This window comes from Mastomys coucha, unplaced genomic scaffold (genome assembly GCF_008632895.1).
Source record: "Mastomys coucha isolate ucsf_1 unplaced genomic scaffold, UCSF_Mcou_1 pScaffold3, whole genome shotgun sequence".
NCBI lineage: Eukaryota > Metazoa > Chordata > Mammalia > Rodentia > Muridae > Mastomys > Mastomys coucha.
This window is the reverse complement of record NW_022196909.1, coordinates 8,512,352-8,529,985: the sequence shown is the minus strand read 5'-3', so window position 1 is coordinate 8,529,985 and position 17,634 is coordinate 8,512,352. Positions and strand designations below refer to the sequence as shown.

Below are 17,634 nucleotides of genomic sequence, written 5' to 3'. Positions count from 1 at the left end.
CTCTCTCTCTCTCTCTCTCTCTCTCTCTGCCTGTGCGATCATGGACAAATCTTCTAAAACTCTAAGAAGCCACCAAACAAACATTTTATTTTATAACCCTTGCTTTGGTCATGATATGGTCACAGCAGTGGAACAGTGACTGTGACGGGTGAGGCTTAGATGCTGAGCATGTCGGTAGGAGTGAGGACACTGGAGACAAATTCACTGTTTAGGGATATCAGGCAGGAACTGGAACAGAGTGTATGGCACACTGTGACAAAACACTGGTCTACATTTTGTGGAGGTGGAGGGACTTCCTTTTTTTAAGTAATTAATTGTTGGGCATAGTGGTGCACACCTTTAGTCCTAGCACTGGGGAGATAGAATTGGGTCTTTGAGTTTGAGGCCAGACTAATCTACAAGTGAGTTCCAGGATAGGCAGACTACACAAAGAAACCTAGAAAATCTAGATAAACTCCCCCAAAGTGATGATATTATTATTATTATTATTATGATGTATCATTGTACACACACACACAGACGTCTGTGTGTGAGTATGGACATTTGAGTGTGGCTGACTTCAGAGGCCAGAGGCATTGGATGGCCCGGAGCTGGAGTAACAGGTGAGCTGCTGACGCGAGGGCTGGCCTTTTGTAAGCAGTGTGCACTGTTAAACCTTGAGTCATCTCTACAGCCTCCAGCAGGCCTAATTTAGAATTATGACCAAACAGCAACAGCCAGGTTTGAATAGTTTTCAGTTTGCCTAGAAAAAAAAAAGTGTCTATAAGGTTGGGAGCCAAGGAAATATGGCTACTGAAGAGATTCAAGCCAAGTGCTTTGCCTCTGGAAGATAGAAAAGGTTCCTTAAGCTACAATTTCGCTCAGCTTCTCCCTCTGTCTCTCATCGGAGCCCACACTCTAGTAGACTCCGTCCTTCTGCTTTCAGCTCCCATGTGCTGCGATTCCAACACACGCCACTGTAACTACAGTGCAGTGCCCGACTGTAACCATAACTCACAATCGAAAGGAAAACTGAATCTGCTATACTATTACAGAGCTAGCAAATATTGTCTGTACTTTAGTTTATTAGTGAAGGAAGCCAAATGCTATAGACATTGGGAAAATGGATTCCAGTTTACTATAGTGACCTGACATTTGTACAGAAGTTTACAGTCAGTCTAGCTGAGACACGCTGTATTAAATACGTAAGGTCTTACCTATGTGGGTGTATTACGGAAACTAATAAAATATTTTCTAAATAATGAAAGAGAAAAGCTAAATTGCTGTAACTGCTTAAATGGTCTAAAGGTGACCTTTAAAAAAATCTATGATAATAGTATCTTAGAAGAATAAATCATATTGACCCCACAGAGCCATGTAAATATTTCATGTCAGGACATGTTTTATGGGAAAATTCATTTGAATTACCTTTCTTTAATGCCTTTTGTACTCTGAATCAGTTTGTACATGTATAAATAGGCATCATTCATGCTCTTGGTTTTGAAACTTGAATTTTAAGGAAAGAATCCACATGCGTCTGCACTGTATGGCTGTGCTTGTCATTATTTTAAAAGTCCTTTCTGCATACATTTCACCTCTAAGTGTTATTACCATTCTTCCCTCTGGAGAGTTTGGAGGTCCTCATTCTATTCTCTACAAATGAGTGTCCCATAATCCCACTCCACTGTCTTGTACAACCAAATGTTCATTTAGCTCTGTTCAGAATCATTGAAAAAACTACAGGCAAGAGCAGGCGAATTTTAACTGACATTTAGTGTAAAACTGCAGCTGTTGACACAAATATAATAGAAACCTTTGCCTCTAAGTGTAAGGAGCCATGATTTGCTGAAGAATGATACCACATTTACCATTGTATATAAATGCAAAGAATGTTTTATTCTGCATAAGTCTGCCATGCCGGGGTCTACCATCTACGGAGATGGAGAGACCCATTAGGGGACTTCCCAGAACCATTGCTGGGAGCCTGGGGGACTGGAAACTGTTGCTGAGGAAGTCCAGAAACTGTTGCTGACAGTGTCCCTGCCTCAGGGCTCGAGGTGGAGCAGCTTCTGAGGCCTGGACTTGCCTGGACTTGCCTGGACTTGCCCAGGTCTTGGAAACAGAGACTTAGGCCTAGTCTCCTGGACTGCCAGTTTGAAGCCTGTCATGGAGTCAGCCTAGCCTTCTTATAAGAAAGTTAATGCTAAATGTGAAAAAGTTTGTAGCTAAATAACATTTCAGGAGATGGATCTATTGTATTGCAATTAGCATAATATTTGAATTGCAGAGAAACTCTTCGATGTGATGATTACAGCCCCTCTTCCATTATGTGTTCCATAAAAGCATGAAGATTTTCAAGCCAACCAATTTCTGCTTAGGATTCTGTTTAGAACATGCCTTTGAGAGCATAGCGTTTTGAATCACATGTTTTTGTAAAGGCACAGTTTTAAACTTAACCCTTTGAGACACTAAGTGTAAGACTTAGCCATGGTCGTTTTCCTTTAACTGCTGCTGAGTGGAGCTCTTTTAGTCCAGAACAAGTGAGCCTCCATCGCTTTCACTGGTCTCAACATTCCAGTGCCCATGAGTGTCAGCTGCACAAGGGAGCCCCTGAAAGCATTAAAAAAAAAGATAAAACAGATGTGCTGGTGCACGCTTTAATCCCAGCACTACTCAGGCAGAGGCAGGCAGATCTCTGTGAGTTTAGGCCAACTTGGTTTGCATGGTGAATTCTGGCACAGTCAGCCAGGGCCATATAGATAGACCCTGTCTTGGAAAAAAAAAAAAAAAAAAAAAAAAAAAAAAAAAAAAAGCAAAAACAGCAGTACCTTAAAACAGCACCTTGGCTTTGTTGTAGTCTGTGCGCTCATAGATATTCACTAATGCTGGATATGTTTTTATAATGAATTTCTAATATACAATAGAAATGCGTTGCCCTGCTAGTTAACATTGAAGTGTACCATTGTCAAGAGAGCCTTCGGAGTGCAGCACGATATGGCAGGGACTCCCCGTCTCTGACCTTGTCTGGGGAGTTGTAAACCACCTCTATGCCTCTACCTGCAGAAAGTCTCATAGCCGAGCTTAAGATTACAAGTTCATCTTCCTTTCTCCTGAGAAGAACCTCTTCAGCTAGACCTGAGAGCCCTGACTTGCTTCCCCACATTAATGAGGCATGTCCGCACCCTAAGGCCTTCAGTGACCTCTGCCCAGCCTGGATATTCTGACTCCAGTCCTGACTGTCAGAACTCACTGCCAGCCCTGTCCTTTCCCAGGTAACAGCAAACTTGCTTTTGATATTGTAGATGGGCTTGTCCTCTCTGTAGACTTTTATAAAGAGAGCTACCCAGTAGAGATTGCTTTGGGTCTAGTTCCGTTTGAGATTTGCCTGTTGTGCACGTAGTTTATCTTTTTTATTGCAGAATAGTATTTCATTGTGCGGTCCCCCATGCTGCACCTTTAGATTGCTTCCAGGTTGGGGATGTTACAATTAAAGCTTAGGAAGTTGTTTGTTTTGCTTCTTCATTTATGAATGAAGCTGCTAGAATATGGACAGGGTTTTAAAAATTCTTATTTTTACCTTTTCTTACTTCCTGTCAATCTTTCTGTTATTTCATTTTTTTGTGAGTGGGGTCTGGGGATTGGATTTGGGCCTCATGCATACTATGAAAACACTTTACCACTGAGACAGCCCCCAGCCCCCACTATATTTTTATGCATCTTCGCCAGCAGCGTTAGCAGTTGTGAAGACTGAGGGAATACTTAATTTTAAAACCATTTTCTGTATTTCATCCTTGTTACTCAACAGAGGTATGGACTATAGTAAACAAAAGGTCTCGTGTAGAACCCGGCCAGCATTGTCTTACCTTTTGTGATGTTCCTAAATCAAAATGTCAGGCGTAAGTGAAACAGAGCCTGTCCTTGCTCACCAGAGAGCGTGCGCAAGCCTGCCTCCATGGTGTTCGCAGTGACACCCGATCAGGATTTCTACGGAGAATCAACGTTTTCTAATGACCATTTTATTTTCATAAAAATATGGCAGTTGAAATCTATCATAGTTATCAATTCTTCTTTAAACAAGGAAACATAGAAAAGATCCTATAGTGCTATACTTTGAGTATAGTGTAATCTAGTTTGTGTTTTCACTGTGGAGGGAACTCTTACGCTTCCCATTGTTAGAATCTATAAAAATCCAATAGCTTAATAGCACGGCTGTCAAAGACAACTGTTGATGCAGTAAGATTTCAAACTCTTGGGCTGGCGAGGTGGCTCAGCAGGTAAGAGCACTGACTGCTCTTCTGAAGATCCTGAGTTCGGATCCCAGCAACCACATGGTGGCTCACAACCACCCGTAATGAGATCTGATGTCCTCTTCTGGTGCTTCTGAAGACAGCTACAGGGAATTACGCTGGAGCTAGTGGGGCCGGAGCAAGCAGGGCCAGAGCGAGTGGGGCCAGAGCAAGCAGGGCCGGCAGAGGTCCTGAGTTCAATTCCCAGCAGCCACACACATGATGGTTCATGGCCATCTGTATAGCTACAGTGTACTCATACACATAAAATAAATAAAATAAATCTAAAAAGAAAAAAAAACCAAACTCTTAAGAATTTTTTCAAAGAAGCCTCCGTTAAAAACATTTTGTGGTTTTAATATTGTTCTAGTTTATATGTATATATGTGTCTGCCTGTGTGTATAGGCATATGCATAAAGGTGCCTGTAGGTGCTAAAAGAAGGCATCAGATCCCTTGGACCTGAGGTTACTGACCGTTGTTAATTGCCTGACATGGTTGCTGGGAATGGAACTCTAGTCCTCTGTAAAAGCAACAAGTGCTCTTAGGTACTGAGCCATCTCTACAGCTCCCTCTTTCTTTTCGAAAGGCTTATTTTATAATATATATGTTATATATATTAATATGCACATTAATATATATAATATATACTATATATAGTATACTATATAATATGTATACTATATATATTATATACAATAAATATATGGGTGTGGGTATGTGCACATGTATATGTGTACTCAAGGAGACCAGAATATTGTGGGATGCCCTGGAGCTAGAGTTACAAGTGGCCTGTTCTGAGTTTTTAAAAAAATATTTATTTATTTATTTAAAGTATATGAGTACACTGTTACTGTCTTCAGACACACCAGAAGAGCACACTGAATCCCATTACAGATAGCTATGAGCCACCATGTGGTTGCTGGGAATTGAACTCAGGACCTCTGGAAGATAGTCAGTGCTCTTAACTGCTGAGCCATCTCTCCAGCCCTTCGACCCCCCACCCCCTGTTCTGTTTTTTTTTTTCCGAGACAGGGTTTCTCTGTGTAACCCTGGCTATCCTGGAGCTCACTCTGTAGACCAGGCTGGCCTTGCACTCAGAAATCCTCCTGCCTCTGCCTCCCAAGTGCTGGGATTAAAGGCGTGCACCACTACCGCCCGGCTGAAAAGGATAAACTCCTTTTTTTTTTTTTTTAAAAGATTTATTTATTTATTATATATAAGTACACTGTAGCTGTCTTCAGACACTCCAGAAGAGGGTGTCAGATCTCGTTACGGATGGTTGTGAGCCACCATGTGGTTGCTGGGATTTGAACTCAGGACCTTCAGTAGAGCAGTTGGTGCTCTTAACCACTGAGCCATCTCGTCAGCCCAGGATAAATCCTTAAAGCATGCTATTTTCTTCTTGTCTGCTTTTCAAAATAAGTGTATTTATGTATCTATATTTTGTATAAGCATACATTCACAGTGACAGATACATATGTTGCAAAGTATCTAAGTAAGAAAATATTGTCTATGACACAATTACTTTATGTCTTATGTTATTAAGAAGAGCATTTGGATTTTTTTCTCTTTTTTTTTCTTGGATTTTTTAAATCTATATTTCAAATGCTTTTCCTTTTCGAGGTCTCCCCTTTAGAAACCCCCTATTCCATCCCTCCTCCCCCTGCCTCCATGAGGGCACTCCCCACCTACCCACTCATTCCCCCCATGTGTACTCTTTGGTTGGTGGCCCACAGTCCCCGGTAGCTCCTTGGACTTGGGGGGGGGTGGCTGGCTGGTTTACACTGTGAGCATTTGGAATTTTAGACAATTCATTTACACTGGCCATTCTTTACCTTTTGATCAAATATGTCACCTTGATACAAACTCAGGAGTAGTTTTTGCCTAATGATGTGTTTTTGAAATGGTTAATTTTACATGACTTTTAGTTAATTGCTGAGAACTTATAGGACAAGAAAGGATGATGAAGCCTTTCGTGATGGAGTCCTCTATGTTCAAGGGCCAAGTGCTTCTAGATTTTTAGATGTGTCTTGTTTCCTCCTCCTCCTCCGGCTTCTCCTCCTGCTCCTCCTCCTCCTCCGGCTTCTCCTCCTGCTCCTCCTCCTCCTCCGGCTTCTCCTTTTCCTCCTCCTCCTCCTCCTCCTCCTCCTCCTCCTACTCCTCCGGCTCCTCCTCCTCCTCTTCCTTCTCTTCCTCCTTTACCTTCGTCTTCTGCTATTTTTGTTTTTTTGAGGCAGGTTTTCTCTGTGGAGAACCACAGTAACTTTGCCTGTCTCTGTCTGCCTGGAACTAAAGGTGTGTGCCACTGTGCCTCTCTATAGGTCCTCTTCACCACTGTGCCTCTCTATAGGTCCCCTTCACTGGGTGATTGATTGGGACTCTGAAGGCATGTCTTTACATTCTCCACCGCATCTTCCTCCCACTCCCACTAGTCATTTTTCCATGGCTGCTAATTTTTTCTTCTATTAAAAATGTAGTGAGTCTTGGTCCAGTATGAATAGAAATAATTTCGGTGATTTTTTTTTCTTGCTCTCTCTTAGTAGAAAGCTTCATTAGCCGGGCTGAAGATAAAAAGTATCACTGTAACTGATGCTAAATAAAAAGATCATGCATTTGTGTGTTTCAGATCTCTATAAAAACGGACTCCAGAGGGCTAACTTTGTGCCATTTATAGCTGTCCTGAAGGTAAGGGGAGATCACATGTTCACCCACTGGCTGATGCAAGTGGGTGACTCTGACTGATTTGTAGGGAGACTTGGTCTTGCATCAAGCAGAATTCATCTTCTATTTTAGACAGTAGTCAGAGACAAGAGCAGATATCTTTTAAAATAGTATTGCCCCATGTGTACATGGTAAAAATTACAAAATATAATCCAAATTGTCCCTAGCTGAAACATTTGATCGTTTACATTTTATAAATCCTAATTTAAGGTTTGCTCATAAATATTATAGCAGACTGTTTAAACTTATACATTTATTTCTGAAAAAAAGTGTTTGGTGTTCTTTGTTTCCTTCAGGCTAATGGCCATTATTAACATGTTTTCCTAGTTATTAAAGTTGCTATTCTAGAACACCATTATTACAAAAATATTCTAATATATTTAAATGTGATTGCCATCAAGTTATCATGAAATTATGTCAAGTTGAGGCACATAAATAGTTTAAATATTTGTGTGTATCATTGCTACATGGAGTTTAAAATAGTCTTCATTACAATATCATTAAGAATAAAATAGCCTCCTCTTTTACTGTTAAAGTAATTTTTGCATGATTATTCACTAATTCTATAGCCTACCAATATTTCTTGAGAACCTACTCTGTGCAAACTGCCACACTAGTCATAGTAGGTAATAGAATTATGAAATAGGTGGTTTTTATCTTCAGGTCTTTATAATCTTGTTGAGAATGCAAAACATACACAAATACTTAACGTAGAAAGCAAAGTATATAGTTCCTAAATGATGTACAATTATGTGCCAAATGTAATTTATCTAATTTTAGGTATGCAAATGTTCTTGATGCATATCAACATATTCAAAAAAGAATAAAGTTTTATTTAGCAAAAACTAAACTTCAAATTTCTGTGCTAATAAGGAAGAGTTGAAATAGCTTCAGATACTCTAAACACACAGTCAGACAAGTTCTTTGACACAACACTGGATTATTGTTGGTGCCTGTACTAACCCAGAAGAATTCAAACATCTGTTTCTCCGACCAATTTTAGGTTCCCGGGGAACTTAATTTCTCTGAGATATTTATAGAAGTGAGGAAGTGCTTTCAGAGGGTCCATCCTGTCAGTAATGTCTCCTTTGATATTCATGCTTCACACAGGGGAGAGGTAGATTTGCAATATTTCTGCTCTACTCCAAAGTAATATGCTCTACAAAGAGACCACAGTACAAGCAAGAAATGAACAAAAATCCATGCCCAAAATAGTATCTCCATACGGCGGTCGCTAATACAGGAGCTAGAGAAAAAGAAGGCTCACAGAACTCTGTCTATCTACTTTTCTGGGGGGAACTTAAGCTAGCAATTTATCATAATTCAACATACAATGCCAATGATAGACAACTAAATTGACCCATCGAATTTCATTTTCTCTCCTTTTCCTGCTCTTGGTTTTTCTGAAGAGAGAAGAGCACCCGAGATGAATAATCCATAATTTCAAATTGACCATGAGCTGACATGTCCAAGAATCAATGTAAAGATTGCATTAGAAAATACCTAAAAATGTCCAGTTCTTTGAAAAGATTTCTCATAAATAACAGAACACAGTTCAAATGACAAGAAACTAGAGCTGGCCCAGGTGGAGTTTATCTGCCTTTGTGCTGTTTAGTGTTTGGTCAGCCTGACAGACAAGAGTGGCTGGCATGAGGGAAGGTCAAGTGAGGCAGAGTTCCATTGGCTGGGCTGGGGGGGCATTTCTGTGGGCCTCTGTCTTAATAGCTAATTGATAGAAGAGGCCCAGCCCACTATGGGTGGCACCATCCCTAGGCTGGTGGAGCCTGGGCTGTTTAAAAAAGCCAGGTTGGAAAGTAAGCCAATAAGCAGCTTACCTTGGTCTCTGCTCCCTCTGCTCCAGAGCCTGTCTCCAGGCTCATGCCTTGAGGACCTTGGCTTCCTGCTGTGAAAGTGAAATTAATCCTTTCCTTCCCAAACAGCATTTTTTCAAAGCAACAGAAAGCAAAGGAGGGCAATTTGTATGTATGAAGACTCCTTTGTAAGTAAAGGTGGCTTCATGTTTAATTGAATGACATCTTGCCTGCTTACAGATGCTAACATGATTTTCATCTTAGCCCAGCTGAGAGAAATGTACAGCAGAAACCAATGTAAAGCAAATAGCGGTGCTGATGACTTGGCTAAAGTGATAGAGGCCCTGGTGGGAGGAGAGAACTGACTCTCAGAAATGGTTCTCCGACCTCCAGACACGTGCTATGATATGTATGCAGCTACACACACACACACACACACACACACACACACACACACACGCACACACGTACACATGCACACACGTACACATGCACACATGCACACACACACGTACACACATACACATGCACACATGCATGCACACACACACATACATAAACATGTTCTCTCTAAATAATGATATAAAAATAGTGGAGTCTTATTAGTTTAGTAAAGAGAAAATTAGAATTTATTGAGGGAAAAGAATATTATAAATACATTTTCTTTATGTTTCTCTCTAGCAAACAGAATTTGTAATTTACCACAGAAGCTTATAGCTTGTTGATTGATGTATTGAAAAATAACAAGCACTTATGTAGGCTCCTAATAAATACTAACATTTTCATTAGATAATAGGAATGGTAGGGAATTGTGTGATCAAAATATATAGGTTTGGGACTGGAGAGATGGCTCAGCAGTTAAGAGCACTGACTGTTCTTCCAGAGGTCCTGAGTTCAAAATATATGTTTATCAATAAGTATGATATAAATGTATATAAATAAAATATATACTATATATTGGAATAGTATCATATATTGTAATATATGTATATTAGAATAGTATACATATGTAGTGGGATAGTACATATATATATATTAGAATAGTATTCTGCCATAAAAAGGATTGAAATTCTGACATAACTATAACATTAATGAATCTTGAAAACACTATATGAAGTGAAACAAGCCAGGAACAAAAAGGATACATTTTTTTGAAATATTGTTTGATTTGTTTATGTGAGTTACCTAAAGAGACTGGCATATAGAGAACAAAAATAGACTGGAGGATATCAGGTGTTTGGCAGAAGAAAGAATGGATAGTTATTTATTTGTTTTATTTTATATCTATGAGTATCTTGCTTACATGTATGTCTGTGGATTATGGGGATCCTGAAACTGGAGTTACGGATGGCTGAGTTGCCGTTTGGGTGCTAGAAATCGTAATCAGGTTCTCTTTAAAAACAAGAGACACATGCGTGCCTGGGAATCAGAGGCAGGCGGATTTCTGAGTTCGAGGCCAGCCTGGTTTACAGAGTGAGTTCTAGGACAGCCAGGGCTACACAGAGAAACCCTTTCTTGAAAAACCAAAAAAAAAAAAAAAAAAAAAAGAACAAGAGTTCTTAACCACTCATCTATCCTAGCCCTGAGAGGAATGGACACTATGTTTACTAAGAACAGAGTATCTATTTGGTGATGTATTTGTTATGATGAAAGGTTCCCTAAATGAATCCTGATGATGAAGAAGCCAGAGGTGATACATCTATGTTATGCTTATTTTTTTCTTTTTCTTTTTTTTCTGGATAGGGTTTCTCTATGTAGTCCCTGCTGTCCTGAAACTCACTCTGTAGATCAGCCTGGCCTTGAATCAGAGATTGGAGTGTTAGGATTAAGGTGTGCACCACCATGCCTGGTTTTATGTGTGTATGTGTGTGTGTGTGTATGTATGTATTATGTATTATGTATGTATGTATATATCACATGTATCATGTGTTATAGTATGATATATATATATATATTATAAAAGTCTAATTAAAATAAGCTTCAAGTCTCATGACAGATTACAAAAAAGTTCTCAGGTTTCAATGAAAAAACACTTCCACCAAAGGCCAGGAAGATCTCAAATGAGTGCGAAATGATCTCCTGACAATGTCTATCAAATGATAGAGATATTAGAATTATCTGATAAAAATTTAGAGTAGTCATAGTAACAGGGCTCCATAGGCTGTGTGTGTGTCCCTGATATTGTGGTATTAGCACACCATGATTCTAGAATGCTTTATTGGCAAGTGATGTTGAATCCTTTCAAATCTGTGTGTCATATAAGCATGGCCCCCAAGCATTTAAAGCAAATGACAGAATCATCAGAGGAATGGATTCACGTGGGAGAGGATGCTTCTCCCCGGATCTTTCTATAGCTGTGCGGAAACAGCCACAGGATCTGAGCGACTCCTCAAGCCAATCTCACTAACAAATCTGAGAGACAGAAACCAGGTAGAGCACAGTCTCTGGAGACCATGCTCACTCACCCATGAGCAGCGTCGTAACGATATGATAAGTCAGAATTTCTTGTTTGCAAATGAAGACAAACACTTCTAGAAAGCACTCGAGTTAAAGAAATCACCCAGGGACTGAAGGCATGTGTGTATCCAGCACTCGTCATGCAAACATCGAGGATCAGAGTTTGTAGCCTCAGGATCCAGGAAGGGCCGGAGGCAGACACGGGTCTTCAGAGCGAGCTGGCCTGGTGAAAAGATCCTGCCCATGTGAGTATGTAAAGAAGAGAGCAATTGAGAAAGACAGCCAATGTCAACCCTCGGCTATGTGCACAGCATAGACACGCGTGTGTGTGCGCGCACACACACACACACACACACACACACACACAGACACACACACATACATGGAAAAGCAAAGAAGTCACATAAGAAATAAGAAAAAAATCTGAGGATTGTGTCCTCTGCCCTCTCCCTACTTTTTAAAGACAAGGTTTCATTGTGTAGCCAGGCTGGCCCGGAACTCACACTCCTCTTGCCTCAGCCTCCAGAGTGCTGGCATTATAGGTTTGTACCACTGCGCCTGGCCTCTGTTCTTTTGAATGGTGTGATAATTACCCAATACACACACACACACACACACACACACACACACACGCGTGTATATATGTATATGTATTGTTTACCCAGTCCTTTGCACACACCCACACACACACACATGTGTGTATATATGTATATGTATTGTTTACCCAGTCCTTTGCACACACCCACACATACACACATGTGTGTATATATGTATATGTATTGTTTACCCAGTCCTTTGCACATCCCCACACACACCCCCACACCCACCCACACACACTCACACCCACACACACACACTCACACACACACACGTGTATATATATGTATTGTTTACCCAGTCCTTTGTGCGCACACACACACACACACACACACACACGCGTGTGTGTGTGTATATATGTATATGTATATGTATTGTTTACCCAGTCCTTTGGACACACACATGTATATATATGTATTGTTTACCTAGTCCTTTGCACACACACACACGTGTATATATATGTATATGTATTGTTTACCCAGTCCTTTGCACACACACACACACACACCTGTATATATATGTATATGTATTGTTTACCCAGTCCTTTGCACACACACACACACACACACACACACACCTGTATATATATGTATATGTATTGTTTACCCAGTCCTTTGCACACACACACACCTGTATATATATGTATATGTATTGTTTACCCAGTCCTTTGCACACACACACACGTGTATATATGTATATGTATTGTTTACCCAGTCCTTTGCACACACACACGTATGTGTGTGTATATGTATATGTATTGTTTACCCAGTCCTTTGCACACACACACACACGTGTGTGTATATATATGTATTGTTTACCCAGTCCTTTGCACACACACCCACCCCCCCCCCCCCCCCCCCACACACACACGTGTATATATGTATATGTATTGTTTACCCAGTCCTTTGCACACACACACCCCCCACACGTGTATATATGTATTGTTTACCCAGTCCTTTGTTGATAGATATTTGGGATAACTTCCCATTTTTCCTATTGTGAATAAAGTCACCATGAACATTTTTAGTGAAAATACATGTGATCCTAGGTAGGGTTTCTAGTGCTGTATGAATACCATGACCAAAGAAACATGAGCAGGAAAGGGTTTGTTTGCCGTTCACATTCGGATCATAGTCCATCACTGAAGAACTCAGGGCAGGAACCCAAGGCAGGACCCTAGAGGCAGGAACTGGAGCAGAGGCCATGAGGAGTACTGCTCACTGGCTCGCTTCTCTTGCCTGGCTCGTCCTGATTTCTTAAGGAATCAGGACCTTTACTGAGGGGTGGCATTGTCCACAATGTGCTGGCCCTTACCGTATCAAGCATTTAAGAAACGCCTTACAGGCTCGCCCACAGGCCAGTCTGATAAAAGCATTTTCTCAATTGAGGTTTCTCTTCCCAGATAACTAGTTTGTGTCAGATTGGCCAAGGCCCAATGAGGACACCCATACCCTTTGGAATTTATGTGTAGAAGTGGAACTATGGAGTACAAGGCACACGGGTTACATTTGTTCTTGCTATGACAAGAGGGAGTTAAGGAGGGCAGGTTCTTTTCCGTTACAGTGTAGAAGGCATACAGTTCAGCATGGCCGCGAAGGCGTGGCAGCAGGAGTGCGAGACCCTGACCACAGTGCATGCATGGCTGGAGAGCAGAGAGGGAAGGCTGGACTCTGCAGAGCTCTCTTTGTTCAGTCTGGGACCCAGCCCGTGGGATGGGGCTGCCCACACTCAGGGTGAGTCTTCCTTGCTCTATTAAAACTTTCTGGGAACATCTTCATAGACCCACTTGTGATGTGTTTCCATGGCAATTAGTCAAGTTGACGATGCAAATGAACCATCCCACGTGGTCATTGCATACTTAATTAATTTGAGACGTGGGTGTGCTGCTTTCTAGAGAGGCCCTACTATTTTATGTTGTAGTGCTCTAGATCCCTGCCAGCGCTCGTTTCTTCTCTTGGAAAACAAGCAGACAGAAACCGATAAGCATCCCACTGAGGCCGAGGTAGGATCACATTGTGGGTGAACAGCTCTTCTTCTCTTGGGGCAGTACAGTAGACTTTATTGGTGACATATGATATTGTAGGACCTTCAGCCTTTCCTCTTCATTGGGGAATCCAGCGTGGAAATTGCGTCAAGGCGGGGAGCTAATCAGTGTATCAAGGAACTGAGTTGGGTGGAAATGTATAGGTAGCCGCGGCCTTTTCTCTCTACGTGTGCTCACTGGGGCTCAAGATCCAGAAGACTCGGCTCCTTGGAGTCATATAACCCATAGATCTGGCTGTACTGTTTGTGTAGCCAAATCCATTGTCATACCAGGCCATGAAGTTGATAAAAAAGCTGTTGGGAGCAATGCAGCCTCAGCATCAAAGGCTCATGAGTAGGGTCACTGTTACACTGGAACAGAAAACGGTATCCTCGGTACCTCGCAGGGCACCCTTCAGCAAGTTTCAGTGTCTCTTTCATAATGTCCTTGATATCATCACATCTGAGACCTCTCTCCTCACACAGGTCACATCCATGATATGTCACTGGTGGGCTTCCTCAGTTTAGAGCTGAGTTTGCTCACAGCTGCGGCAGCATCAGTCAGTTCAGGGATGAAGCCACGGTTCCCAGGGGTGGGTGGCACTTATAGTCTTCTGGGTGGCAGTGGTGATGTGGACCATGGTCACAAGTTCCATGGATGTCTCTGGTCAGAGGGCTAAGCAGTTGATGATGTTAGAGGCACTGCTGAAAATCTTGAGGGAGTTGAACATGCATATACCTACCTACATACATACACACACACATATATGTATGTATATATATTTACACACATATATGTATAAATATATATGCATATTTAAAAGACATGATGGGACCACATAGATAGTTTAGTGAGTAAAGTCGTTGACCTGAGTCAAATCCTTGGAGCCCACATGGTGAAAGAAGAGAAGTGACTCCTGGTAGTTGTCTCTTGACAACTGTATATGTGCCATGGCGTGCCTGCACACACAGAGCACATGTCCCCCTCATCCCCTCACGATCAGTGACACACACACACACACACACACACACACACACACACCCCACATCATAAATAAAGCTGGCACTGGGCTAGAAGCTTCTCCTGCTGGCTGGGTGGCTTTTATAGTGCGGAAGATGATGTGCAGGCTTCTCAGGAGAAACGCCATTCCTGCGGCTCACTAAGTATGAGGGCAGTTTCCCATATTAATGCTTTCAGAATCTTTCAATATTTGCTTTATAAGTAATTTCCAGAGTTTGAAGTTATACATCTCCACATCCCCGAAGTGGCAGCCACCTTCTTCAGGGTCTTCATACGTAACTTCTACCATCTCAGCTATTTCTGGTTATTGGTTTATCCCCCCATACCTGGTCATTTAGATCAGATGCTAAGACCAATTGCATTGAGTATATTATTTCCTTTAAATGGGCTAAGAACTTTTTTTTTTTTTTTGACAGTGGCTAAACACCTTGCAATTAAGCTTGAGTCTATTGAGGGTTGCTTTTTGAGACAGGGTTTCTCTGTGTAGTCCTGGCTGTCCTGGAACTCACTCTGTAGGTCAGGATGGCCTCAAACTCACAGAGATCTGCCCGCCTCTGCCTCCTGAGTGCTGGGATTAAAGGCGTGCACCACCACCACCACCACCACTACCTTTGAGGGTTGTTTTTAAGTACCTTTAGGATGTATGCATCCAGGTCTGTTTCAGCACTTCCATGAGTGACTTCTAGGCTAGGCTCTTTAGTGAACCCATTGGTGTTCAGAGAATGTTTCTTTCTTCAGAGCACGTACATGCGTCCTGGTTTTGTGTGGCTTGTTCTGTGCTAAGTCATGTATCCTTATCAACAATTCACCTTAATGTCAATGGTGGTTTGCATGTGATGGCATTTTTGGATATTTGGGTACTCAGTTCCCAGTTGGTGGCACTGTTTGGGGAGGCTTGGGCGTGGCCTTGTTGGATGATGTCACTGAAACCTCAAAGCCTAGTACCCTTTCCCTTGCACTCTCTCTGTTTTGTACTTGTGGTTTGAGATCTGAGCCCTCAGCATCCTCTTCCAGCCTACTACCATGCTGTTCCTGCCATTGAGGGCCTCACCCTCAGGAAGGTAAGCCCAAGTAAACTCCTTCTGTAAGTGCCCTTGGTCGTGGTCCTTTGGCACAGCAATGAAAAAGGAACGAATATAGAATTTGGCTCCGGGAGTGGAGTATGTGTGTTTTGTGCTGTTCTATGTTGAAAGTATGAAATTTTATTTTTTTATCTTATAGGGGATTACAGTTAAGAAATAGGCTTGTGTCTCAGAAAAGACTTGCACCTTTTAAACAATGCTGAGACCGAAAAGAATCTGAGGACTTATGGATTTAGACTTAACTGTGCTGTTATTATACTATGGAGGCCAGGCTGCAGTGACGTGGTTTAAGTGAGAATGTCCCACATAAACTCAGATATTTAAAGACTTGGTCCCAGTTGGTGAGGTGTTTGGGTAAGTGAAGGAGGTGTGACCTTGCTGGAGAGCATTTGTCACTAGGAGGGTGGCTTTGAGGTCTCCAAACCAATTACCATTCCCAGTATAACCTGCCTCCATTGCTGCAGGTCAAGACATGAGCTCTGAGCTTGCTCTTTCACCCTTCCGTCCTTGCTGTGGTGTACTCAGGGCCTCTGGGCCCGGCCTACATCCCCAGCACCTTGGATTTTAATTACAAACATGAAAGATAGTTTTCTCCCTTAGCTCAGGACCTCGGCTCTGTTTTGCCACAGACATCGTAAAGTATAAATCTGAAAACAGTTCTAAGCAGGGCTGAGCACAGAGTGCCCCCTCCCTGCTCTGCTTCATGTGTTTAGAGGCACATTTAGGAAAACACTGGCTATGCCCACACGGGAGGATCTATTGTAATTACTCGGGGAGTGATTTTCTAGAAGCCCTACTAATCACAGACATTGAGAGCACAGCATAACACAAGAGCTTGCCTAACGCCATGAAAGTATGAAAATAATCTACGCACAGAAACACACTGGGAAGAAGCATCTCAAATGTTACTGAAATTGTACCTCAGTAATATTTTTAGGTTTTTTTTATTTAAGTGAATGTTTCTTTTTTTTATTAGATATTTTCTTTATTTACATGTAAATTTCTCCTTTCCCAGCTTCCTCTCCAAAAGACAAACAAACAATTCAAAAACAAACCCCTGTTGCCCCCCCTCCCCATGTCTGCCACCCTACCCTCTCCCACTTATGGGCCCTGGCACTGGGGCACAGAACCTTCACAGGGTCGAGGTCCTCTCCTCCTATTGATGATCGAATTTGCAATCCTCTACTATACACATGCTGCCAGAACAATCAGACCCCTCCATGAGCAGTCCTTGGTTGGTGGTTGAGACCCTGGGAGCTCTGAGGGTACTAGTTAGTTCATATTGTTGTTCATCCTAAGGGGCTGCAAACGCCTCAGCTCCATAGGTCCTTTCTCTAACTCCTTCATTGAGAACCCTGTACTCAGTTCAATGGATGACTGTGAGCCTCTACATCTGTATTAGTCAGGTACTGTCAAAGCCTCTCAGGAGATAGCTATATTTAGGCTGGCTTGGCCTTCCTTCAGTCTCTGCTCCATAGTTAATCTCAGCAACTCCTTCCGTGGGTATTTGGTTCCCCCTTTTAAGAAGGAGTGAAATGTCTACCTTTTGGTCTTCCTTCTTCTTAAGTTCCTTGTGGTTTGTGGGTTGGTCTTCCTGTATTCCAAACTTCTGGGCTAATAACCACTCATCAGAGAGTGCATACCGTGTTTGTTCTTT

General features: G+C 41.9%; 1 protein-coding gene across 5 annotated transcripts in view; it reads left to right on the top strand.

Moving 5' to 3' along the window:
• Nucleotides 1-17,634, top strand: part of Afg1l (AFG1 like ATPase) — a 178,786-nt gene that overhangs the window by 75,854 nt on the left and 85,298 nt on the right. For all 5 annotated transcript variants that reach the window (XM_031346891.1, XM_031346890.1, XM_031346888.1 and 2 more), the window contains one exon: nucleotides 6,893-6,951. In XM_031346891.1, coding sequence (XP_031202751.1) covers nucleotides 6,893-6,951 — 59 coding nt within the window. The remainder of the gene's footprint in view (nucleotides 1-6,892; nucleotides 6,952-17,634) is intronic.